The sequence below is a fragment of the Pogoniulus pusillus genome, chromosome 4 (genome assembly GCF_015220805.1).
Source record: "Pogoniulus pusillus isolate bPogPus1 chromosome 4, bPogPus1.pri, whole genome shotgun sequence".
NCBI lineage: Eukaryota > Metazoa > Chordata > Aves > Piciformes > Lybiidae > Pogoniulus > Pogoniulus pusillus.
This window is the reverse complement of record NC_087267.1, coordinates 46,670,317-46,693,954: the sequence shown is the minus strand read 5'-3', so window position 1 is coordinate 46,693,954 and position 23,638 is coordinate 46,670,317. Positions and strand designations below refer to the sequence as shown.

The following is a 23,638-nucleotide window of genomic DNA, read 5'->3' as shown; positions in this document are numbered from 1 at the left end:
GGCCAACCAACCAGACCATGGCACTAAGTGCCCCAGCCAGGCTTTGCTTCAACACCTCCAGGCACAGAGACTCCACCACCTCCCTGGGCAGCCCATTCCAATGCCAATCACTCTCTCTGACAACAACTTCCTCCTCACATCCAGCCTAGACCTGCCCTGCCACAGCTTCAGCCTCTGTCCCGTTCTTCTGCTGCTGCTTGCCTGGCAGCAGAGCCCAACCCCACCTGGCTACAGCCTCCCTGCAGGCAGCTGCAGGCAGCAATGAGCTCTGCCCTGAGCCTCCTCTGCTGCAGGCTGCACACCCCCAGCTCCCTCAGCCTCTCCTCATACTGTTTGTGTTCCAGGCCTTTCACCAGCTTTGTTGTGCTTCTCTGGACACCTTCCAACATCACAACATCATCTGCTGGGGGCACCAGAGTTAGCTTCAGTACTCCAGATGTGGTCTCACGAGAGCAGAGCAGAGGATGAGAGCCATCTCCCTTGTCCTGCTGGTCACACTTCTTTCGATGCAGCCCAGACACAGTTGTCTTTCTGGGCTGCCAGCACACATTGCCAGCTCACGTGGAGTTTGTCACCAGCTGACACCCCCAGGTCCTTCTCTCTGGCTCTTGGCCCTGCCTTGCGCTGGCAGCGCTGGTCCTGGTTCCCGGCAGCGCAGGCGTCCCTGCGCCAGCCCCCAGCCGCCGCAGCAGCTGGCTGAGGAATGCTGCCGCTGGCTCAGGGCACATCCACCCTGCACTCCTCCTGCCGGCTGGCTGGGCAGCAAGGGAACAGACTCAGAGCTGGCTTGTTTCAAACTGGGAAACAGCACTGCTGCTTCGAGGCTGAGCTGAGTGACTGCAGATGTGTCCATCCTTCGCTCCTCTGCTCCTTGCGCCTCACCTACGCCACTGTCGTCTTGGGCCGCCCCTTTCCAGCCCCAAAGCCTGCACAGCTCTGCTTTGCTTCACCAGAAGGAGCAGCTCCAAAGGGAAAAGAGTTTATAACCCCGGAAAGAAGTCTGGGAGCCAGGGGACAGCCCGGGCTGGCTGAGGTAACGCCACTTGCACAGGCAGAACGAGACAGCACATGCAGGAGCCCTGCTAGCACCAGAAGGAGGACATCTGGAAGCCATCAGCGTTTGGATCACGACACAGAACACCACCGAGCATTTGCTCAGTGTTATCCTCCTCCCCTTCCTCTTTGCTTTGCCTCCAGCTGCTCTCTGACTGCCCAGGCTTCACCTCCTGCTTAGCATCAACATCTACTACAGCCCCAAACCTTCCTACCGACCAGCTGTTTGCACTCTGTTCACTCCGAGATGCTCCTTATGCTTGGTGCACTCTCCTGTCTCCACCACCACCTCCCAAAATCACTCTCTTCAAGATCTGTCCCTTCCTTCCTTGTTCTCCTCTCCTCACAGCCTTTCAGGAACAGGGAGTTGTAAACAGCCAGAAGGTCTCCCCTCAGTCTCCTTTTCTCGAGGCTGAACAATTCAGCTCCCTCAGCTGCTCCTCAAAAGTCCTCCAGACCCTTGTCCTTGTGCTCTAGACCCTTGAACAGCTTTGGACATGCTCCAGCACCTCAGGTTCTTTCTTGGAGTGAGCAGCTGAGACTGCATAATCTCTATTCTCTGTTCTTTGGTGTCCCTTTGTTTATTCTGCCTGAGGAGAACATTTTGGGACTGCAATCTACTTTGATTCACCTCCTGAGCATGGCTCCAACACACCTGCAGAGCTGTAAGGCAGGCTCTGGAGAAGTCAGACTCCTATGTGCACACAACAAACAGTCCACAGAGTGGACACTGTTGGAAAGTGGCTGAGAGGGGGGAAAAAGAATCACAGAAAAACAGAGGTTGGAAGGGACCTTCAGAGATCATCAGTCCCAGCTCCCTGCCAAAGCAGGATCACCTTGGGCAGGTCACACAGGAACACATCCAGATGGATCCTGAAAGCCTCCACAGGAGACTCTGCATTTGTCACTCCCATCAACTCCCTGCAAAAGAGGGAAGGATGTCCATGGAAATGGCTGAGACAGGCATCTGGCTTAGATCAGGTCCCCTGCAGCTTGAAATGCAGCATAGCTAAAGAGCTGATCTGGTTGGAGGTGTCTCTCCCTGCTCACTGCAGGGGGGTTGGACAAGATGATCTTTGAGGGCCTGATTCAGCTTGGGCCCCTTCCAACCTGATGCAATCTTTGACTTCTCTCTCTTCTAACACACTTTGTGCTCAAGCTCTGGGTGGTTCTGAGCAGAGACAACAGCTTGTCATGAGGACTGTGTCTGTGAGGATCCCCCTGGTGAGGATCTCACAACTCAACCCACAGTGTCTGAAGCCAGCAAGAGGAACTTCCTACCTCTCAGACACAGCGATCGTGATGAGGCGAACAGAAACAGAGCCAGGAGGCTGATGGGCTCCGTGGGGTCAAACCCTAGGGAAGGAAGCAACAGGTTTAGTTTGGACTCTGTTTAGTTTAGGCTCTGTTTCTAAAGCAGAGCAGGAGGGCTTAGCACAGACATTGGTTTGTGCCTTACCATCATCTCGTGCCAAGGCAGAAGACGTGAGGAGGATAAGGACTCCCTGGTCCTGTAAATATTTGATGATTGCCTAAAACAAACAAGGAGAAAGTTAGAGCAGCCACTCCCTTTCCTCCTCAGCAGCACAGCTCCTGCCACTCAGCACGGCTGTCAACAAGCCCTGACTGCTGGGGAACATGTGCAAACACCACCAGCTCATTCCTTCTGGAGGAGGACACTGTTCCCTTCACACCTCTTGGACCAACTGGGACCTGGAACCAAAAGTATTCCATTCATGTTGTTGCTCAGCTCACAAATTCCTCCCACCTACTCAGGAAAAGCATAAAGATGCTTAACAGGACTGGCTGTAAAGAATGAAGAAGGTGAATAATTTCAGTCCCTTCACATGTTGTCTAGAGGTGGGTTTGAGGTCCCATCCCGGGAGATATTCAAGGTCAAACTTGATGGGACCTGCAGCAGCAGCAGTGTGGCCAGCAGGGCCAGGGAGGGGATTCTGCCCCTCTGCTCTGCTCTGCTGAGACCCCAGCTGGAGTCCTGCATCCAGCTCTGGAGCCCCTGGGACAAGAGGGCTGTGGAGATGCTGGAGAGTGTCCAGAGCAGGGCCAGGAGGATGCTCAGAGGCTGCAGCAGCTCTGCTGTGAGCACAGACTGAAAGAGTTGGGGCTGTGCAGGCTGCAGCAGAGGAGGCTCCCAGGGGACCTTCTTGTGGCCTGCCAGGATCTGAAAGGGGCTCCAAAAAAGCTGGGGAGGGACTTTTGAGGCTGTGAGGGAGTGGCAGGAGTGGGGGGAGTGGAGCAAAGCTGGAGGTGGGGAGAGTGAGGCTGGAGGTGAGGAGGAAGTTGTTGAGCAGCAGAGTGGTGAGAGGCTTGACTGGGTTGCCCAGGGAGGTGGTTGAGGCCCCATGGCTGGAGGTGTTTGAGGTCAGGCTGACCTCCCTGGCCCTGCTGGCCACACTGCTGCTGCTGCAGCCCAGGCTCTGCTTGGCTTTCTGGGCTGCAAGTGCACACTGCTGGCTCCTGTTAAGCTTCTCATCCAGCAGCACCCCCAAGTGCCTCTCCTCAGGGCTGCTCTCCAGCCACTCACTGCCCAGCCTGGATGTGTGCTTGGGACTTGCTCCAACAGGTCCAGGCCCTGCAGCTCATTAGCACCAGCAGGATCAGTGCACAGGTAAACTAAAATGTGCTGAGTCTAAAGCCACACCTGCAACTCTATCTCAGAGCTGGGTGACCACACAGCTGAGAACAGAAGAAAGGAAGGCTTTTCTTGTGTTTGGAGATTGCTTCATGCCTCAGTGCAGAGCTTGGCTTAAAGTGCCTTTATCTCCCGGGGGACATCCCTTTGGATCTCTTTCCTCCATGCAGATAGATCTTTTCAGGGTACTTACTGGAACTGAGTAATCTCCAGAGCTTCTAATGCTCTGTGAAACTTCACTGACACAGCAGAGGATTGGAGTGATGCCCACAACCTCATTTCTCCAAGACAACTTTGGAAGGCCTAAACAATTTCAGTGTAATATTCACTGCTCAGAACAGCAGCTTCTTGCTTTGGTTGCCTCCAGCCACCAGAGAAGGCAGCAGAAGAGCCAACATTTCTGCTGGATAAATCCAGCTCAAGCAAATAGCTGTGGCTTCTCACCCACAGGCTGATTTTCAGGCAGGTGAGGAGGAAAGTCAAGCCATAAAGCTTGTGGAATGTCACCCAGAAGATTGCAGCTGGCCACAGGCAGCCCCACCCAGTCTCAGCCAGCACTGGGCTCCTTGGCCACCACTGGCCTCCATGCTCCCATGGATAACTTACTACCAACCAGGACTCCAAGGTACTTTCCTGTCAGTCATAGAATCAACCAGGTTGAGACCTCCAAGCTCATCCAGTCCAACCTATCTCCCAGCCCTATCCAAGCAATTGGAATCACAGAATCAACAAGGCTGGAAGAGACTTCCAGCCTTAAGGCCTGGAACACAAACCCTGTGAGGAGAGGCTGAAGAAGCTGGGAGTGTGCAGCCTGCAGAAGAGGAGGCTCAGGGCTGACCTCATTGCTGTCTGCAGCTACCTGAAGGGAGGCTGTAGCCAGGTGAGGTTGGGCTCTGCTGCCAGGCAAGCAGCAACAGAAGAAGGAGACACAACCTCAAGCTGTGCCAGGAGAGATCTAGGCTGGATGTGAGGAGGAAGTTGTTGTCAGAGAGAGTGATTGGCATTGGAATGGGCTGCCCAGGGAGATTGTGAAGTTGCTGTTGAAGCCAAGCCTGGCTGAGGCACTTAGTGCCATGGTCTGGTTGGTTGGCCAGGGCTGGGTGCTAGGTTGGACTGGCTGAGCTTGGAGCTCTCTTCCAACCTGGCTGATTCTACGATCCAGTCCAACCTAGCACCCAGCCCTATGCAATCAACCAGACCATGGCACTAAGTGCCTCTTCCAGTCTCCTCTTGAACACCTCCAGGGACTGTGACTCCACCACCTCCCTGGGCAGCCCATTCCAAAGGCACTCCCCTGCAGCAGACCAACCCCTGACCTGTGCTGGTGCACGGTGTTATTCCTCCCCACGTGCAGGACAGGACTCTACACTAATGTGCTGGTTTGAGGCTAACTGGAATATTTTAATGAGGAAAAGCAGATGGTAGGCTGTGAAAAGGAAACAATGCTCATGTCTACTTCACTCCTAGGCTTGCTGAGATGTATAAAAGCAAGAACACAAACGGATAAGAGAGAGTGTGGGAGAGTCTTTGTCTGCTGGAGTCTGTGTTTCTCCCTGGGCAACTAATCTGCCTGCTTTCTAATCCCACCTTGCTGATCCCTCCAAACTCACCTTGCACATAAGGTAAACTCTGGGATAAAGTAGAGGGGTGGGAAGAAGGTGGAAGGGTGGTTGGGAGCCTCTCCTGGGGACTCTGATTTCTGGGAGGGCTGTTGTGTTTCTGTATTATCTTTAACTTATATATTGCTGTCTATAGCTGCAAATACAGAATCACAGAATCAGGCAGGGTTGGAAGGGACCACAAGGAGCAGCCAGTTCCAACCCCCTTGCCATGGCCAGGGACACCCTACCCTAGAGCAGGCTGCACACAGCCTCAGCCAGCCTGGCCTCAAACACCTCCAGCCATGGGGCCTCAAACACCTCCCTGGGCAACCCATTCCAGCCTCTCACCACTCTCCTGCTCAACAACTTCCTCCTCATGTCCAGTCTGAGCCTACCCATCTCCAGCTTTGCTCCATTCCCCTCAGTCCTGGCACTCCCTCACAGCCTCAAATGTCGTTCCTCAATTTTTTGCAGGCCCCTTTCAGATCCTGTAAGGCCACAAGAAGGTCACCTGGGAGCCTCCCCTTCTCCAGATTGAACATCCTCAACTCTTTCAGCCTGTCCTCAAATAACATTTAAAGCAGAGAAATTCATTCCATTTTGCATTCAGAGTTTCAAGAGGTCATTTCAAAAGCCCCTTTCCTGCCAAAATGATGTTTTAAGATACTCACCAAGTCCTTCTCCTTCAGAGTCCTGACTAACTGATCCATTTTATATTGATCCTTATTTGAGATTTCAACTTCATAGAGGCTGAAGTAAATACCCTGAAAGCAGACTGAAGACAAAAAAAGGAGTTTGATGTTGAAGTGGTGCCTTGTGCATGACCAAAGAAATGCTCCTGCAGCAGGAAGGTGAGTGTGCAGTGGATGGAAGCAGTGGGCTTTGCAAAGAGCTTCTCAAGACTTCCCAAACTGGTCTGTTCCTATGGCAGTAAGTGTCCTCTTCAGCCCTTGGTTTGAGGGAGATAGTTCCTACCTTATATCTGCAGTGCTGTGTGCTTCACCAGAGCCCTCTGAAAGGCTCAGACCTCACTCTAGTATGCCACCTTCTCACCTGCTAAGGGGAATTCTTATTCCATACTCTGATCCCCAAATGAGTTCAACCAAGGCAAGATCTCAGACCCACCTTACCCCTCTGAATTTCTTCTCTTCAAGTATTTCCTCTCTTACACCAATCAGTCTTAAGGCTGTGGCTCCATGGCACTCATCAAATGTTGCTGTGGCCTCCACCCACTTCTCTCTCCTCCCCTGAACTAGCACAATTCTGTGTCCACCTCCAGTGGAAGATGAATGCTAAGGAGGCTCTGCAGAGGGATCTGGCCAGACTGAGGCCAAGGGAATGAGATTCAATAAGGCCAAGTGCTGAGTCTTGCACCTGGGTCACAACAAGCCCAGGAACATTTGAGGCTTGGGGCAGAGGGGCTGGAAATTGCCCAGTAGAAAAGGACCTCGGGGAGGTTGGTGAACAGGCTGAAGGTGAGCCAGTGGGGGCCCAGGTGGTCAAGAAGGTCACCAGCAGCTTGGCTTGGATCAGCAAGAGTGTGTCCAGCAGGAGCAAGGCAGGGATTGTCTCACTGTGAGGCCACACCTTGAATCCTGCTTTGGGCCTCTCACTCCAAGAAGGGTATCAAGGTGCTGAAGCATGTCCAGAGCAGGGCCACAAAGCTGGTGAAAGGTCTGGAGAACTTGTGAGGAGTGGCTTGAAGGAACTGGGATTGTTCAGTCTGGAGAAAAGGAGGCTCAGGGAAGACCTTCTGGCTCTCTGCAACTCCCTGGAAGGAGGTTGGAGCTATATGGAGGAGTGATCTCTTCTCCCAAGGAACATGTGGCCTGAGGTTGCACCAAAGGAGGAACAATTTCTTCCCCAAAAGGGTTGCCAAGCCCTGAAATAGGCTGTCCAGGACAGCAAAGGAGCCCCCATCCCAGGAGGGGTTTTAAAGTCTTGTAGAGGGGGAGCTGCAGTCCACACTTATTTTGGTGCCAGATGACATGGAAACTCAACTGGAGCTTTTACAAATCACCTCCAGAGCTCTCCATGTGCAACCTCTAGCATTGGTGCCAGTAACTGGAGCTGAGACTTGCAGGGTCATCCAAACTCCAACCCCAGAATCTATCAGCAGCATGAACCTCAAGGTGTTAATTAAGACACTCTGAGCTGGTCTCCTTGCACAGACCTCTGATGCCCTGCAGCAATTCCTATGGCACAGCACAAGTGTCTTTTACTCTCACACTCACCTTCATTCTCAACATAATTTCCTTTCCCAAATGCAGCTGCTGGTAGCTTTTTCTTCAAGTCAGACAAACCCATGACATAGTTGATGTCCAAGCTGGGAGGCCTGTGTGGATGAAGCAGCAGAGAGTGAGATCTCAAGCATAAAGGGATCTGAGGACTAAGCACAGCAAAGAGTTCTGGTTGCCCTGTCACTATGAAACCAGAGAAAGTAGCTCTGGAGAAGGCTGGAAGCCTGTTCCAGTGCTGTCACCCTCACAGGAATGAAGTCTTCCCTCATGTCTGGATGGAACTTGTTGTGTTCCAGTTTGTGCCTCTGTGTCTGTTGTCCCTTGTCCTGTCACTGGGTAACACTGAAAAGAGTCTGGCCCCATCCCCTTGCTTCCCACCCTTTAGCTCTTGCTGAGCATGGATTAGATCCCCTTTCAAGCTGCTCTTCTTCAGACTCAACAGCCCCAGGGCTCTCAGCCTTTCCCCCTCAGAGATGCTCCACACTCCCCAGCATCCTTAGAGCCTATGCTGGGACCCCCTCCAGTAATTTCCTGCCTCTTGAATTGAGTGGCACAGAGCTGGACACAGAACCTGACATTTGGCCTCACTATGTCACAGCAGAGAGGGAGGAGGATCTCCCTCAACCTGCTGGCTGCACTCTTCTCCATGCACCCCAGGAAACCATTTGCCTTCAGAAAAACACATGGTGAATTTGATGCCCACCAGAACTCCTCCAAGGTCCTCCTCTGCAGAGCTGCTTTCCAGCAGGTCACCTCTTCATCTGCTCAGGTGCAGGGGTTATTCCTCCCTAGGTGCAGGACCCTACACTTGCCCTTATTGAACCACATGAGCTTCCCCTCTATCCAATTCTCCAGCCTGTCCAGGTCTCACTGGATGGCAGCACAGCCTGATGGAGTCTCAGCCACTCCTTCCAGCTTGGAATTATCAGCAAACTGGCTGAGGGTCCACTCTGCCCTTTCATCCCGATCACTGATGAAGATGTCAACCAAAACTGGACCCACTCCTGATCCCTTGGGAACACTGTGAGCTAGGACACAGGACTCCAACTAGACTCTGTGCCCCTCTAGAACACAGACACCTGCAGGTGGAAGGCTTCACACTCCACACACAGCATGGAAAAAAGAGAAGGATGACTTACAGCCGAGCTGGAATGGTGGAGCTGTATGGGGTCCTCAGGGAAATGTTGCACAAAATCTGACCCTGGATAGACAGCTGCCCCCTCCATGGACAGTACAATGCTGCAGGGGAAAGGGTGAACACCTCAGAGAATGCAGGAGAGGAGAGAGGGACCAAAAAAAGGTACATACCAACCACCAGCTGCTCCTACCTTTGTGATTAGGCTCAGGGCTAGAGACAAAGAAGAATGAAAAGAGGAAAATTTAGTCATGGAAAAAGGAAAAAAAACAGCCCCCCAAAAAGTGACAGGGTATTTTGGCAAGCCAGCAAGTTGCTTACAGGTTCTCTCCAGCTAAGATGGACATTTCCTTGGGCTTCCTGTACTGGCAGGTGATGACTATGTAGGGGCAGATCTGCCTGGGCCGCTCAGCTGTGCTGCCATCAGACACCTCGTACACGTAATACTTGGGAGAGAGGAGGGACACACAGATGAGAAAAAACAAGGTGAGGAACAAGTGAGGCAGTTGGGCCAGCACCACGTTCTCACACAGCCCTCTCACAAATCAGTACCTGGCTCTGAGCAAAGGCCTGGCCGTGGCTGGTCTTTGAGGGGAGGTTGCTTCTGCTCACAGCGACGTGGCAGTCGTAGCCGGGAGATGGGCAGGTGTAGCTGGTTGTGTGGTTCTCAGATACCACTTTCACCTTCCCCTGGGTGAGAAAATTGACCAAAAAGGAGGAAGAAATAAAAAAACAACATTAGAAGTCATCTAGTCCAGCCACTCTGCAGTCAGCAGAGACACCTTCAATTAGAGCAGGCTGCTCGGAGCCTCAGATACACTGACCTGGAATGGTTTCAGGGATGGGGCTTCTACCACCTCTCTGGGCAACCTGGGCCAGGCTCTCATCACCCTGACTGCCAAAAATTTCCTGCTCCTCTCCAGTTGAAAACTCTCTCTTTTAGTTTAAAACATTCTTTTAGTTTCAAGTGGGCAGCAGAGCCAATGGCATCCTGGGCTGGCTCAGGAGCAGTGTGGGCAGCAGCACAAGGGAGGTTCTTGTGCCCCTGTGATCAGCACTGCTCAGGCCACCCCTAGAGTGCTGTGTCCAGTTCTGGGCTCCTCCATTGCAGAGATGTTGAGGTGCTGGAAGGTGCCCAGAGCAGGGCAACAAAGCTGCTGAGGGGCCTGGAGCAGAGCCCTGTGAGGAGAGGCTGAGGGAGCTGGGGGTGTGCAGCCTGCAGCAGAGGAGGCTCAGGGCAGAGCTCATTGCTGCCTGCAGCTGCCTGCAGGGAGGCTGTAGCCAGGTGGGGTTGGGCTCTGCTGCCAGGCAAGCAGCAACAGAAGAAGGGGACCCAGACTCAAGCTGTGGCAGGGGAGGTCTAGGCTGGATGTTAAGAGGGAGTTGTTGGCAGAAAGAGTGATTGCCATTGGAATGGGCTGCCCAGGGAGGTGATGGAGTCTCTGTGGCTGGAGGTGTTGAAGCCAATCCTGGTTCAGGCACTTAGTGCCATGGTCTGGGTGATTGGCCAGGGCTGGGTGCTAGGTTGGGCTGGCTGAGCTTGGAGGCCTCTTCCAACCAGGTTGATTCTATGAGCCTGCAGTGTGAGTGCAGTCCAGGCAGCAACCCTGTGCTGGGCTGCAGCAAGAGCAGTGTGGGCAGCAGGACACATCCCATAACCAACAAACTTTCAACAGGGCTGATTTTTCCACCCCATCACAGTTATGTCTACATCCAAACTGCTGGCACTGAAGAGTGGCTTCTGAAAACCACTGCACACAGAAAGAGACTTGTTCTTTACCTTTATCAGCTTGCAGATGACAATATAGCCTGATTTTCCATGGTGCCAGGGCCTGGGATGAAGACAATCTGCATACTTGGAAATATAAACCCCTGTGAAAACAAAGTTAAGACAAGACAATGTGAATCACCTGTGGAACAGAGCTGGTTGCCAAAACATGATATTCTTTGTATAAATAAGGGTCCCAGCAGAGCAAAAAAGGAGCCACAAAAAGGCTGAAACTCCTACTTCTGGTTCCTTCTTTGACTCTCTGTGTGTGTGCTGCTATGGAACAACAACTTTCGTTTTGGGGTCACCTGTAGGAAGCAAAAAGGAGCCATAAAAAGGCTGAAACTCCTACTTCTGGTTCCTTCTTTGACTCTCTGTGTGTGTGGTGCTATGGAACAACAACTTTTGTTTTGGGGTCACCTGTAGGAAGGGAGTTAACTTGGCTTTCTCCTAGGATAAACTCCTAATGTTCATTTTGTCTCTTAAAGGAAGGTCTCTCTTAAAGGAAGACCAACAATAGAACAAGGGGACACAGTCTCAAGTTGTGCCAGGGGAGGTCTAGGCTGGATGTTGTTAGGAAGTTGTTGTCAGAGAGAGTGATTGGCATTGGAATGGGCTGCCCAGGGAGGTGGTGGAGGTGCTGTGGCTGGAGGTGTTGAAGCAAAGCCTGGATGAGGCACTTAGTGCCATGGTCTGGTTGACTGGACAGGGCTGGGTGCTAGGTTGGACTGGCTGAGCTTGGAGGTCTCTTCCAACCTGCTTGATTCTATGATCTGCTGAAGGGTTTCCAGGTTACACCTCAGCTGAGGCGGGTATTTGGCTCATTTTGGAGTCACACAAAGGCAATTGGGAGGTTGTGGATGTCCCCTCCCTGAAGGTGTTCAAGGCCAGGTTGGAGGAGGTCTTGAGCAACCTGGTCTAGTGGGAGGTGTTCCTGCCTGTGGTTGGGGAGGGGGTTGGAACTGGATGATCTTTAAGGTTCCTTCCAACCCAAACCATTCTGTGATTCTAAGATAAGTTTGTCTATGGGGAACACACACTGCAATGGCACCAGTGCAGGAGCATGGCATGGAACAGACCCTCCCAGGCCCTTTTTTGGTTCCTTATGGTCCTTCAGCATCCCAAATGCTCAGAGGCTGCAGCAGCTCTGCTGTGAGCACAGCCTGAAAGAGTTGGGGCTGTGCAGGCTGCAGCAGAGGAGGCTCCCAGGGGACCTTCTTGTGGCCTGCCAGGATCTGGAGGGGGCTCCAAAAAAGCTGGGGAGGGACTTTTGAGGCTGCGAGGGAGTGGCAGGAGTGGGGGGAATGGAGCAAAGGTGGAGGTGGGGAGAGTGAGAGTGGAGGTGAGGAGGAAGTTGTTGAGCAGGAGAGTGGTGAGAGGCTGGAATGGGTTGCCCAGGGAGGTGGTTGAGGCCCCATGGCTGGAGGTGTTTGAGGCCAGGCTGGCTGAGGCTGTGTGCAGCCTGCTCTAGGGTAGGGTGTCCCTGGGCATGGCAGGGGGGTTGGCACTGGCTGCTCCTTGTGCTCCCTTCCAACCCTGACTGATTCTGTGATTCTATGAAATGCCAACATGAACCTTCTGCCCTGTGACAAGACCCATTCTGACATGGTTTACCCATAATATCCATCTCAGTCTAGATAACCAGTCCTTGCTTGGTTTTGTGGTCACTGTCATTGACTCTTCCACAGCTTGGACCTGCAGGAGGAGCACTGGGAGACGTTTGGTTCTCTGAGTAACATGTTCTGCAGTGGCCATCTTGAGGCCTCCAGACTTTTGGGCAAGGACCAAGTGTGGATGGAAAACGTCTCCAACATGTCACAATCTGCTCTGGTTAGTAACAGAACTGCTGGCAAAAGCTCAGCCAACAGAACTCTGCTGGGGAGAGCTGCCAAAAAGCCACTTTGGTGACAAAGGTTGTAATTAACAAGGGAGAAAAAGCCTGAAATGGAGAGGGGAAGAGACAAGAACATTCCCTGGGGGAAGATCCCATCCTCAGCTGGTTGAGGGAGAAGCAGCAAATGTTGCTGCTTGCTTGATCCAGACAAATTCAGTCTCTCATGTGAAAAACATGGAACTTCCATGGGCTTGTGCAGTAAATAAGGCAGTACCAGCAACCTCTTGGGACTCTTGCTTCAGGTTTTCAAGCAGCTGACAAGCCCAGATGAGTCTCCTGGTCCTCTGAAAGGAAATCTCACCTTTTGCTGGGTCACCAAGCATGGAAATAGAGCTGCTGTTCACACGCAGGCCAGTCTGACACACCTCTTTTGCCTTCAAAAGAAGAGAAAAGTCTCTTTCACCACCTCTTTTTCAAAGACAAAGGGGCACAACCACTCAAAGCTGAAGCATAACAGCTGGCAAAATTTGCAAGCAGCAAAAAAAATACTGCTGCAAGGCAGCTACAAATCGTTAAAGTACCAAAAATCCCAGTGTAAGGAAAATGAAACACAATATCCACAAGAAGAACCAGGATCTGCTGGAGGAAAGGCTCAACAGGAGCCAGCAGTGTGCACTTGCAGCCCAGAAAGCCAAGCAGAGCCTGGGCTGCAGCAGCAGCAGTGTGGCCAGCAGGGCCAGGGAGGGGATTCTGCCCCTCTGCTCTGCTCTGCTGAGACCCCAGCTGGAGTGCTGCATCCAGCTCTGGAGCCCCTGGGACAAGAGGGCTGTGGAGATGCTGGAGAGTGTCCAGAGCAGGGCCAGGAGGATGCTCAGAGGCTGCAGCAGCTCTGCTGTGAGCACAGCCTGAAAGAGTTGGGGCTGTGCAGGCTGCAGCAGAGGAGGCTCCCAGGTGACCTTCTTGTGGCCTGCCAGGATCTGAAGGGGCCTCCAAAAAAAGCTGGGGAGGGACTTTTGAGGCTGTGAGGGAGTGGCAGGAGTGGGGGGAATGGAGCAAAGCTGGAGGTGGGGAGAGTGAGAGTGGAGGTGAGGAGGAAGTTGTTGAGCAGGAGAGTGGTGAGAGGCTGGAATGGGTTGCCCAGGGAGGTGGTTGAGGCCCCATGGCTGGAGGTGTTTGAGGCCAGGCTGGCTGAGGCTGTGTGCAGCCTGCTCTAGGGTAGGGTGTCCCTGGGCATGGCAGGGGGGTTGGAACTGGCTGCTCCTTGTGCTCCCTTCCTACCCTGACTGATTCTACGAACCAACAGGCTGTAACAGTTCTTGGTTGAGATATTAACTGCTTGGGCTTGTCAGGTGCTACTAGAAAAAAATTTAGTGGAAGAAAAAGCTGAGAAAAAAATCTGGAACAAGTCCAACATCTCCAGAAAGTGCTGCAAGCAGAACTTTGGACTTTGCACTTTCTTTATCAGCAAGGAAAATCCATTCAAAAATAAATGCACCATTAAAAAATAAATGCAGCAGGGCTGGCCTGAAGGCAGAGGATATTTGCTCCCCTCTGCTCACTCCTCCACAGGTATAATGACTATCTTTGGAGCTTTGATTTCATTTATGTCCAAATCAGATTCTCCAAAGTGTGTGAAGTCCAAAAATATATTGACCAAGGAGTGACAACAGGAGGAGTTTGAACTCATTGTGGGTGAGAAATAAAAGCAAAGTGTGGATGCCTGATCCACCATCAGGCTGTGCTTTCATTCAGAGATACCTGGAGAGGCTGGAGAGTTAGGCAGAGGGGAACTCTCAGTGACTGACTAGAAAGGTACCAAAAGAGATCCCTCACTAAGCCCCACCTCAGGAGCTGCTTCATAACTTGCTCTGGAGTACTGATATGGTAACAACTGCACTGGTAGCCATGGTACAGAGGCAGGACACTTCAACCAACAGGCCTGCCAGGTGTTGGTGGGACAGAGCACACATGAAAGCCCTTGGCATCAAACTTCTTAAGTGGGGGAAAAAAAAACCTTCAGGTTACCTCATCTTCATTATCAAACAGGAGAAATGCAAAGGTCTCCTCCAGCTCCTCCTGGCTGTAGCCGGCAGCTTCCTTTGCTTGGGCAAAAGCTTTGAGCTGCAGAAGAGACAAAAGCACTTTGCTCCAGTTACATCATGCCAGAGCCAGGGGATGCATGAGGACACTGTGCCCTGGGTACCCCCACGGTGCTCTGGGTACCCCCATGGTGCTCAGTATAGAGTACCTAGCACCAACCAGGTGGTGCTGGACCACCTCATGTGTCCAGACCTCACTCCTTCCTGCAGGCACAGGCTCACCCAGTCTCACCACAAGCCCCCCCAGTCCATGCATCTGTCCACTTCAGAGCTCAGAGGGCTTGCTCTGAGATTTCTCATGCCTTAGAGAACAGAAGGTTTTACATGGCACTGGTGAAGCCATACCTGAAATACTGGGTTCAGTTTGGGCCCATCCTACAGGGACATTTTGGTGCTAGAGCAGGTCCAGAGGAGGGCAATGAAGATGGTGAAGGGTTTAGCAGACAAGTCTTGTGAGGAGCAGCTGAGGGAACTGGGGTTGTTTTGCCTGGGGAAAAGGAGACTGAGGGGAGACCTTCTGGCACTCTGCAACTCTCTGAAAGGAAGCTGGAGCCAGATGGTGGTTGGCCTCTTCTCCCAGGGAGCAAGTGACTGGACAAGAGGGAATGGCCTCAAAGTGTGCTCCAGGGTTGGACACCAGGAACAATGAGTCACCATCCCTGGAGGGGGTTTAAAAGCCATGTCTGTGGTGCTGAGGGACATGGATCAGCAGTGACAGTGACCTGGCAGGGCTGGGTTAACAGTTGGATTTGGTGATCTTGATGATGGGCCACAGAGCACTGGAACAGGCTTCCCAGAGAGGCTGTGGGCTCTCCTTCTATGAAGCCTTTCAAGCCCTGTCTGGATGTGTTCCTGTGTGCTCTGTGTTAGATAGGATTGTCCTGCTGTGGCAGGGGGATTGGACTCAATGATCTCCTTGGGTCCCTTCCAGCCCCTAACATCCTGTGAGCCTGTGATCTTAAAGGTCTTTTCCACACAAGATGATTCCACCATTCTCTGTTCTCAGTGCAGACAGGAAGAACACCATGGAAGCAAAGAGAGCTGGGTCTGAGTCTGTGATATTTTGGGGCTTCAAAGAAGCTGTGGAATGATGGGATTTACTTTAAAGCAGGTTGGAAGGCAGGAAAACAACCACCTCATTTCTGCTTCTGCTTATTTTGGCTCTAGAACTCACAGGATCACCAGCAAATTACTCAATACTTGCTTTCCCAGGTTTTTATCCAGCTCCATAGTGACTATCCTAGATTTAGGCAGAGGACTGGCTGCCTCCATGTCCCCAGAGGAGACAGCTTGTCTTCCATGCCACTACCAGCAGGAGTGTAAGGATAAAGCCACTTTAAATGTGGATTTGTACAGGTCCCAGTCAGATGGACAAAGGGGAAAGTGAGGGTTAAAATGGGTCATGGAGCACTGGCACAGGCTCCCCAGGGAGGTTGTGGAGTCTCCTTCTCTGGAGCCTTTCAAGGCCTGTCTGGATGTGTTCCTGTGTGATCTGTGTTAGACTGTGTGGTCCTGCTCTGGCAGGGGGGTTGGACTCAATGATCTCCTTAGGTCCCTTCCAACCCCTAACATCCTGTGATCCTCTGAACTTGTGCCTGCACTGGAGTGAGAGCAGACAAAAGAATTACCCCAGGGAAATCAGCCTGGTACATTGCAGTAAAAGTGCAGTAACCTTAAAGCTCTCCTGCTAGGTCCCAAACCAAGTTTTCAATCTGTCCCCAGGGCCTCCTCCAGGAACTGCTGCCGAATGTTTGACAACACTGTCTGAAAAGACCTTTTGTTCCGGGTGAGACTGGGAGGGGAGAAGTGAAAACCAAGCCAAACCACCCCCAAAAAAGGCTCCCTTCAGCCCGGAACTGCAAATGGGGCTCCAAAAGGCAGGGACACCAGCAATAAGCTGCAAAGGCAAGACAGAGCTGCCATGAAATCGACATTTAGGGACCCCAGCGGCTCTTTTCCAGAGCTGGCAGCAGCAGCCTGCCTCTCCACCAGCCTTACCTCACTTAGGAAAACATCATTTTCCACCAGAGTTGCTTGGCTGTACTGAAAACCATCCTGAGATGTAGAGTCCAAGTAGGACCTCTGCAGCACTGAAACCGCTGTCTGCAAAAGGGAACTCGACTCTGCCGACTCTGGATGAAAACCTGGCAGAAGAAACAAAAGCATCAGGTGTGAATGTTGGCTCTGAGCAACTCCAGGTGGGTACAGGGCCTGAGCAGAGGTGGGTGGCAGATCTTCAAGCAGAAGCACAGAACTGCCTGGCTGGAGAAGACCTTGAGATCATCTCAAGCCCAACCATAACCCAACATCTCCCTGTACACAACTGTTAGACCATGTCCCTAAGATCCTCATCCAATTGTCTTAAACACCTCCAGGGATGGTGATCCCACCACTTCCCTGGGCAGCCCATACCAGGTGAAGAAACATTTCCTAATATCCAACCTAAACCTCCCCTGGCACAGCTTCAGGCCATTTGCTCTCATCTTATCACTTGCTACCTGGGAGAAGAGTCTGGTCTCCAACTCACCCCAACCTCATTTCAGGGAGTTGTAGTGAGCAATGAGGTCATAGAATCAAGCAGGCTGGAAGAGACCTCCAAGCTCAGCCAGTCCAACCTAGCACCCAGCCCTGCCCAAGCAACCAGACCATGGCACTAAAATGCCTCAGCCAGGCTTGGCTTCAACACCTCCAGGCACAGAGACTCCACCACCTCCCTGGGCAGCCCATTCCAATGCCAATCACTCTCTCTGACAACAACTTCCTCCTCACATCCAGCCTAGACCTGCCCTGGCACAGCTTCAGGCTGTGTCCCCTTCTTCTGTTGCTGCTTGCCTGGCAGCAGAGCCCAACCCCACCTGGCTACAGCCTCCCTGCAGGCAGCTGCAGACAGCAATGAGCTCTGCCCTGAGCCTCCTCTGCTGCAGGCTGCACACCCCCAGCTCCCTCAGCCTCTGCCCACAGAGGTCTCCTCTCAGCCTCCTCTCCTCCAGGCTGAACAACCCCAGCCACTTCTCACAGGACTTGTGTTCAAGACCTCTCTCCAGCCTCGCTGCCCTTCTGTAGACAAGCTCCACCACCTCAAGCACTTCCACTCCACCATGGAGCAGATCAGCTTTGTGGCTCCCACTAGGAACAGCTATAGCTCCTCTTCTCCCAGGCAACCAACAATAGAACAAGGGGACACAGTCTCAAGTTGTGCCAGGGGAAGTATAGGCTGGATGTTAGGAGGAAGTTGTTGGCAGAGAGAGTGATTGGCACTGGAATGGGCTGCCCAGGGAGGTGGTGGAGTCACCATCCCTGGAGGTGTTAAAGAAAAGACTGGATGAGGCACTTAGTGCCTTGGTGTAGATGACAGCATCCTGTCAAGAAGAGGACCCAAAGCAGCTGGCAGCTTAAATATGGACACAGAAACAAAGCAAAGCCCTGAAGCTTTGTGCTCTTGCAACTGTGAACATCCAAATAGGAACTAAACCCAGAAATGCAGGAACTCAGCCCTGAACACAGGAACTCAACCCAGAAACACAGGAACTCCTGGGCTTGGTCATTTTAAAACCCTTGCTTCTGGTGGTGATTCATGAGCTATGAGATTTATGTTTCAAGCCTGACTTTGCAACACAGAAGAAATAAACCTTTTCAATGTCTCTGACTCATAAACTTGTAGTCTTACACAAGGAAATAAACACAGAACTGCTGAGATTCCCTCAAACAGGTTTTAGATGCTAGTTACTCTCTAATAAAAATCTCACCTGAAAGGTCAAGGACAAAAAGCTCACCAGAGAACCCCAGAAGGACCTCTGGAGCTATCTAGTCCAAGGCCCCTGCTAAAGCAGGGTCACCCACAGCAGGCTGTCCAAGATCACAATGTCCAGATGGGTTTGGAAGCTCTCCAGAGAAGAAGACTCAGAGCCCCACTGAGAAAAGTCTGGCCCCACACCACTCAACAGCCCCATGTCTCTCTATGAGGAAGAGAGGCTGAGATGCTTCAGGCCCTTCAACACCTCTGGTGCCTCCATTGGACTCTCTCCAGTAGTTTCCTGCCTCTCTTGAATGAGGGAGACAAGAACTGGACACAATACTGCAAACAAGTTATGATTTTCAACTCTAAGAGGTCTACATTCCTTTGGTGATGAGCAATATCCCATCTGTTGTCACCCTGCAACCTACTTGGGGTTCTGACTCTTATTTTTAAAGGGTAAGTTTTAATCACTTGCTCTTTTTCCTTCCCTCAATTAAAAAGACTCAAGGACATGTAGAGGACAGATGGGAATGGAAATAGAGAGGGCAGAAAAGAGTCTTAAAAAAGAACCTCTCTGAGCAGCCTGATCTGTGTGTGCTCTGTGTGTGCTCTGTGTGTGCTCCAGCTCTTGGAGCAAGTGGTCCAAAGCTGAACATGACATTTGAGGCATGGCCTCACCAGTGCCCAGTCCAGAGGGATGATCCCTGCCTTAGCCCTGCCGCTCACACTACTGCTGATCCAAGCCAGCATGCTGGTGGCCTTTTTGGCCACCTGGGTAAACCCCAATGCTTGAAGCATTCATGGGCTTGTTGTGACCCAAGCACCTGTCCTTGTTGAACCTCATCTCACTGGCCTCAGCCCATCATTAGCCTAGAGAAGAGGAGGCTCAGGGGTGACCTCATTGCTGTCTGCATCTACCTGAAGGGAGGCTGTAGCCAGGTGGGGTTGGGCTCTGCTGCCAGGCAAGCAGCAATAGAACAAGGGGGCACAGTCTCAAGCTGTGGCAGAGGAGGTCCAGGCTGGATGTTAGGAGGAAGTTGTTGTCAGAGAGAGTGATTGGCATTGGAATGGGCTGCCCAGGGAGGTGGTGGAGTTGCCATCCCTGGAGGTGTTGAAGCAAAGACTGGACGTGGAATTTAGTGCCATGGTCTGGATAATTGTCTAGGGCTAGGTGGGACTGGATGAGCTTGGAAGTATTTTCCAACCTGCTTGATTCTATGGTTCTATGAATTACTATGTGCTAGAGAGGATCAGAAAGTCTGGGTGACTGGCTAGGGCTGGGTGCTAGGTTGGACTGGATGAGCTTGGAGGTCTCTTCCAACCTGGTTGATTCTATGATCAATCCTACTTACCTTGATCCCTCTGCAGAGCCTCCTGACTCTCCAGCAGATCAACACTCCCACCCACCTGGGTGTCTGCAAACTGAGTGAGGGTTCCCTGATGCCCTAGGCCAGCTCACCATAAGGATGTCAGTGACACTGATTCTCTGAGACAGTGAGTCAACAAAGAGAGATTACAAGGTCAAAAACCTGAGTGCAGACCACACACTGAGGATGTGAGGTGTTAAATCAGCCAAAGCTCTGGATATTCAACACCCTTCAGGGGTGAAAATTAAAACCCTGGTTAAAAAAGCACAACCCTGGCAAGCTGCTGGAAGTATAACACCAGCAACTATTTTGCAGGTGGTAACTCAGGCCTTTGCTCTTCTCTGTGATTCAGCTGCAGAGTAAAAATGAAAATCCAAAAGAGGAAAAAAAAAACCCAAGTGGATGCAGCAATCCATAAAAAACAGGAGATGAAGCAACCACAGGGCACAGCACCAAGTCCACCAACTTCCTGTCACCATCCTCTCCTCCTCCAGATTAAAAAGGCTCCTTCAGCTCTGTTCCTGCCCTAAGGAAGAGCCTGACACTCCCACGAATACCCACAAACCCCTGATGCATCTGGTTTCATTTCTGGGAGCAAAAGGTGCTTGGTAGCCTCTGAGCAGCCTGTGAGGAGGCAAAAGTGAAAGTGCCTAAGCCAGAAGTAAAACCAAAAGTGTCTTTTCTCCTCTGAGCAGCTTGGGCCACAGCCCCATAGAATCATCATCATCATCATTGAATCAATCAGGTTGGAAGAGACCTCCAAGATCATCCAGTCCAACCTACAACCCAGCCCTATCCAGTCAACTAGACCATGGCATTAAGTGCCTCACCACCACACTGCTACCACCCAGGCAGCTTTCCAACCACTCTTCCCCAAGCTTAAACCTCCAACCTAAACCTCCTCTGGCACAACTTGAGGCTGTTTCCTCTTGTCCCATGCTCCCGACTTCTCTGGCTCTGTTGAAGGCCATTCTCCTATCTCCATCCTGATACTGCAGTTCTCACTCTTTAGTTTTACTTTCTAATCCTCTCTAGCACATAGTAAGTCATAGAACCATAGAATCAAACAGGTTGGAAGAGACCTCCAAGCTCAGCCAGTCCAACCTAGCACCCAGCCCTGGCCAAGCAACCAGACCATGGCACTAAGTGCCTCATCCAGGCTTGGCTTCAACACCTCCAGGCACAGCCACTCCACCACCTCCCTGGGCAGCCCATTCCAATGCCAATCACTCTCTCTGACAACAACTTCCTCCTAACATCCAGCCTAGACCTCTCCTGGCACAGCTTGAGACTGTGTCCCTTTCTTCTGTTGCTGCTTGCCTGGCCGCAGAGCCCAACCCCACCTGGCTACAGCCTCCCTTCAGGTTGCACCAACAAGCGGGGTGGCAATAGATGTTGGGGCAGGTATCAGGGGTGAACATCTGGGGATGGGAAAGACCCATGCTAGCTTTGCTAGCACCAAAGCCACCAGGTTTAAGACAAACACTAAAAACAGATCAAACCAGTATGTCAAACCAGCTTCAGAGCCTGGTAACACAGTCTCTGGGTGAGTACTTGCACTTCTAAGCAGAGCAGAAAGAGTTTTCCCTGACAAAATGATTTTTTTCCATGGGAAAACAGTGATTTTTGGTGAAACCACACATTTTCTTGACAGCATATTCTATCTAACAAATCAGCTCAAGTGCAGACCAGTAACTTCCAGACTTGACTGCAGGAATGCTCATGCCATCGAGCCCCATGTTTTCCTCCCTGCTCATTACCAGTCTCTTAAATGAGATCCACTGAACAGCACTAAGAAACACCCACTTTAAGCACACCTTTGGGGTAGTGTGCTACTTTGAAGCTAGCTAGAATGCTTTGGTGAGAAGAACTACACTACAAGCTGTGAAAGAGAAACAGCAGTGATGCCTACTTCACTCACAGGCTTGCTGAGATGTACAAGAGCAAGAATCCAAACATAGCTAAGACTGCCTGGGCTTTGAGCTGCATTTCTCTCTCTCTAACCTAACCTGATTAATCCAACTGCTTCCTAACCCCCCTGGCTGACCCTCCATTCTTCCTTGGGCTCAAGGCAACACCTGGGGTAAGGTTGAGAGGGGTGGGAGAAGGTGGAAGCGTGGTTGGGAGCCTCTCCTGGGGACTCAGGTTTCTGGGAGGGCTGTTGTGTTTCTGGATTACCTTTTCCCTTGTCTATTGCTGTCTACAGCTGTATATAGACTGTAAATCTCTGCTTGTGTGTTGTGCTAGCTGTAAATATAAGCTTCATTCAATTCCCAGAGCTCGCTGAGTCTAGTCTGGGTGATTTCCATAGTGTGGGGGGGTGGGGAACACCCAAACCATCGCAGGCAGAACCATGAGGTTAATGTTCTGACTTAACTCCCCGCAAAGCAGTTTCACTCAGCCTCTCCTGCACCTGTGATGGGCATCAACATCCCCCCCCCCCCACCCCAAGCTATTGATTATTCTGAGTGAGACAACATTTCTTGGATGTTTGCTTGGTTAATAAGCTTTGCTCCCATGCAGAACTATTTCTGTGCCATCCACTCTCCTCTTTGCTTCCTCTATCCCAGATTATCCCCCCCTTTAAGGAGGGCAGACCTGCAGCTTGGCAAGCCCTGCTCCTATCCAAGCTCCTGCAGGGCTATTTGTTGGAGGAAAATCTGGCTGCAGACTTAATACACTATCAAAGCAGACACAATTTCCCCCCCTCCCACTGTTTCAGGATCCATTTCCAGCCCTGCAGCAGCTCCAAGGGGGGAGCAAAGAGGCCTCCCAGCCTTCAGCTCCCCATGGCAGCTCCAGGCAGGGAGCAAGACGCAGCCAATGTTTGCATTTCCACAGCCTGCTCCTGAAGGGCGCTCGGACTGACCAAGAGGGCTGCCCAAGGGCAGGCTGAAGGTGTGTGCTGCCACAGAACCCAACCAGGACCCTGGCTCTGCCTGCTCAACGGGCCTCTGGGGCAGCTGCCGGCGTTAAAGGGGGAGCTTGGAAGAAACCAACGTGTCCCCAGCGAGCCAGCCAAAATGAGTTTAAAAGCTGCTTTCCAGGTGTCGAAGACCTCTAAGTGCCCAGAGGCTTGGGGTAGCTGCTGCCAGCTCGGAGGCAGGCAGGGACTCTTCCCCCTTCGCCCGGCGAGGAGCTTGGCCACCCTCCCCCTCACTGCCCCCAGGCAGCCTCGGCTCTGGAGGAACCCAGGGGCGAAGCCGGCATGGCCTCTCCGCCCTACACGAGGGTGGGATGGAGCCAGCCTCCCTCCGCGTACCTCCCTTCCGCGTACCTCCCTTCCGCGTACCTCCCTCCCCGCACCTCCCTCCCCTCCCAGGCCCCGCTCACCTATCCCCGGCCCCTCGCTGTCCTCTTCCCGCTGCTTTCCCATGACCGGGGCAGGCTCTTCACCGCTCCTCGCCTCAGCGGCCCCTCATACCGCCGCGCACCGCCCGGCCCTGGGCGCTGCTCCGCTCCCGGCGGGGCTCCGGGAGGGCGCGGCGCTGGCGGGCCGGGCGGACCGGCGAGCTCAGGCGCTGCGGGCTCCCATAGGCGGCGGGCACGCTGCGGGCCGCCGCCATCCGCCGGCCCCAGGAAGTGGAAGGGCGCCGGGGAGGGACGGCGCTGGCTGGCGGAGGAGGCAGGGCCGGGACCGGGGCCGAGGACGGGCGGCGGCGGCGAGAAAAAAACAGAAAGTGAAAACTGAACCGGAAAGAGAGAGCGGGGCCGCGCCCGCCGCTTTCCTCTTCCCGCGGGTCACCGCCGCGCCGGCGCCGGGCGCCCATCGCCCTGCCGCGCCCATCGCCCTCCGCGGCCATCGCCCTGCCGCGCCCATCGCCCTGCCGCGCCCATCGCCCTGCCGCGCCCATCGCCCTGCCGCGCCCATCGCCCTGCCGCGCCCATCGCCCTCCGCGCCCATCGCCCTCCGCGCCCATCGCCCTGCCGCGCCCATCGCCCTCCGCGGCCGTCGCCCTGCCGTCCCAGCCGCCGCGCCTCGCCTTAGCCTTCTGCCTGACCCCTTGCTTTGGATCGTGGCTCAGGCGCGCAGCCCTCTGCCTGATCGCCTCCTCGGCACCCGCCTGGGCTCTTTCGTCAGCCCCCGCAGCCTTCACCTCCTGCCTCTGTCCTCAGCAGGGTCCTTCCCCTACATTCTCTTCCCTCAGCGCT

General features: G+C 52.9%; 1 protein-coding gene across 4 annotated transcripts in view; it reads right to left on the bottom strand.

Annotated features, from left to right (window-relative positions):
- TASOR2 (transcription activation suppressor family member 2) overlaps positions 1-22,982 on the bottom strand; it is a 45,830-nt gene extending 22,848 nt beyond the window's left edge. For all 4 annotated transcript variants that reach the window (XM_064142758.1, XM_064142759.1, XM_064142761.1 and 1 more), the window contains exons 1-13: positions 22,820-22,982; positions 16,382-16,527; positions 14,310-14,405; positions 12,646-12,718; positions 10,463-10,554; positions 9,235-9,372; positions 9,004-9,128; positions 8,876-8,895; positions 8,687-8,786; positions 7,542-7,642; positions 5,979-6,082; positions 2,513-2,585; positions 2,335-2,409 (exon numbers count right to left, since the gene is read on the bottom strand). In XM_064142758.1, coding sequence (XP_063998828.1) covers positions 2,335-2,409; positions 2,513-2,585; positions 5,979-6,082; positions 7,542-7,642; positions 8,687-8,786; positions 8,876-8,895; positions 9,004-9,128; positions 9,235-9,372; positions 10,463-10,554; positions 12,646-12,718; positions 14,310-14,405; positions 16,382-16,527; positions 22,820-22,862 — 1,186 coding nt within the window. In that variant the 5' untranslated portion in view covers positions 22,863-22,982. The remainder of the gene's footprint in view (positions 1-2,334; positions 2,410-2,512; positions 2,586-5,978; positions 6,083-7,541; positions 7,643-8,686; positions 8,787-8,875; positions 8,896-9,003; positions 9,129-9,234; positions 9,373-10,462; positions 10,555-12,645; positions 12,719-14,309; positions 14,406-16,381; positions 16,528-22,819) is intronic.
- Positions 22,983-23,638: the final 656 nt, after the last annotated feature.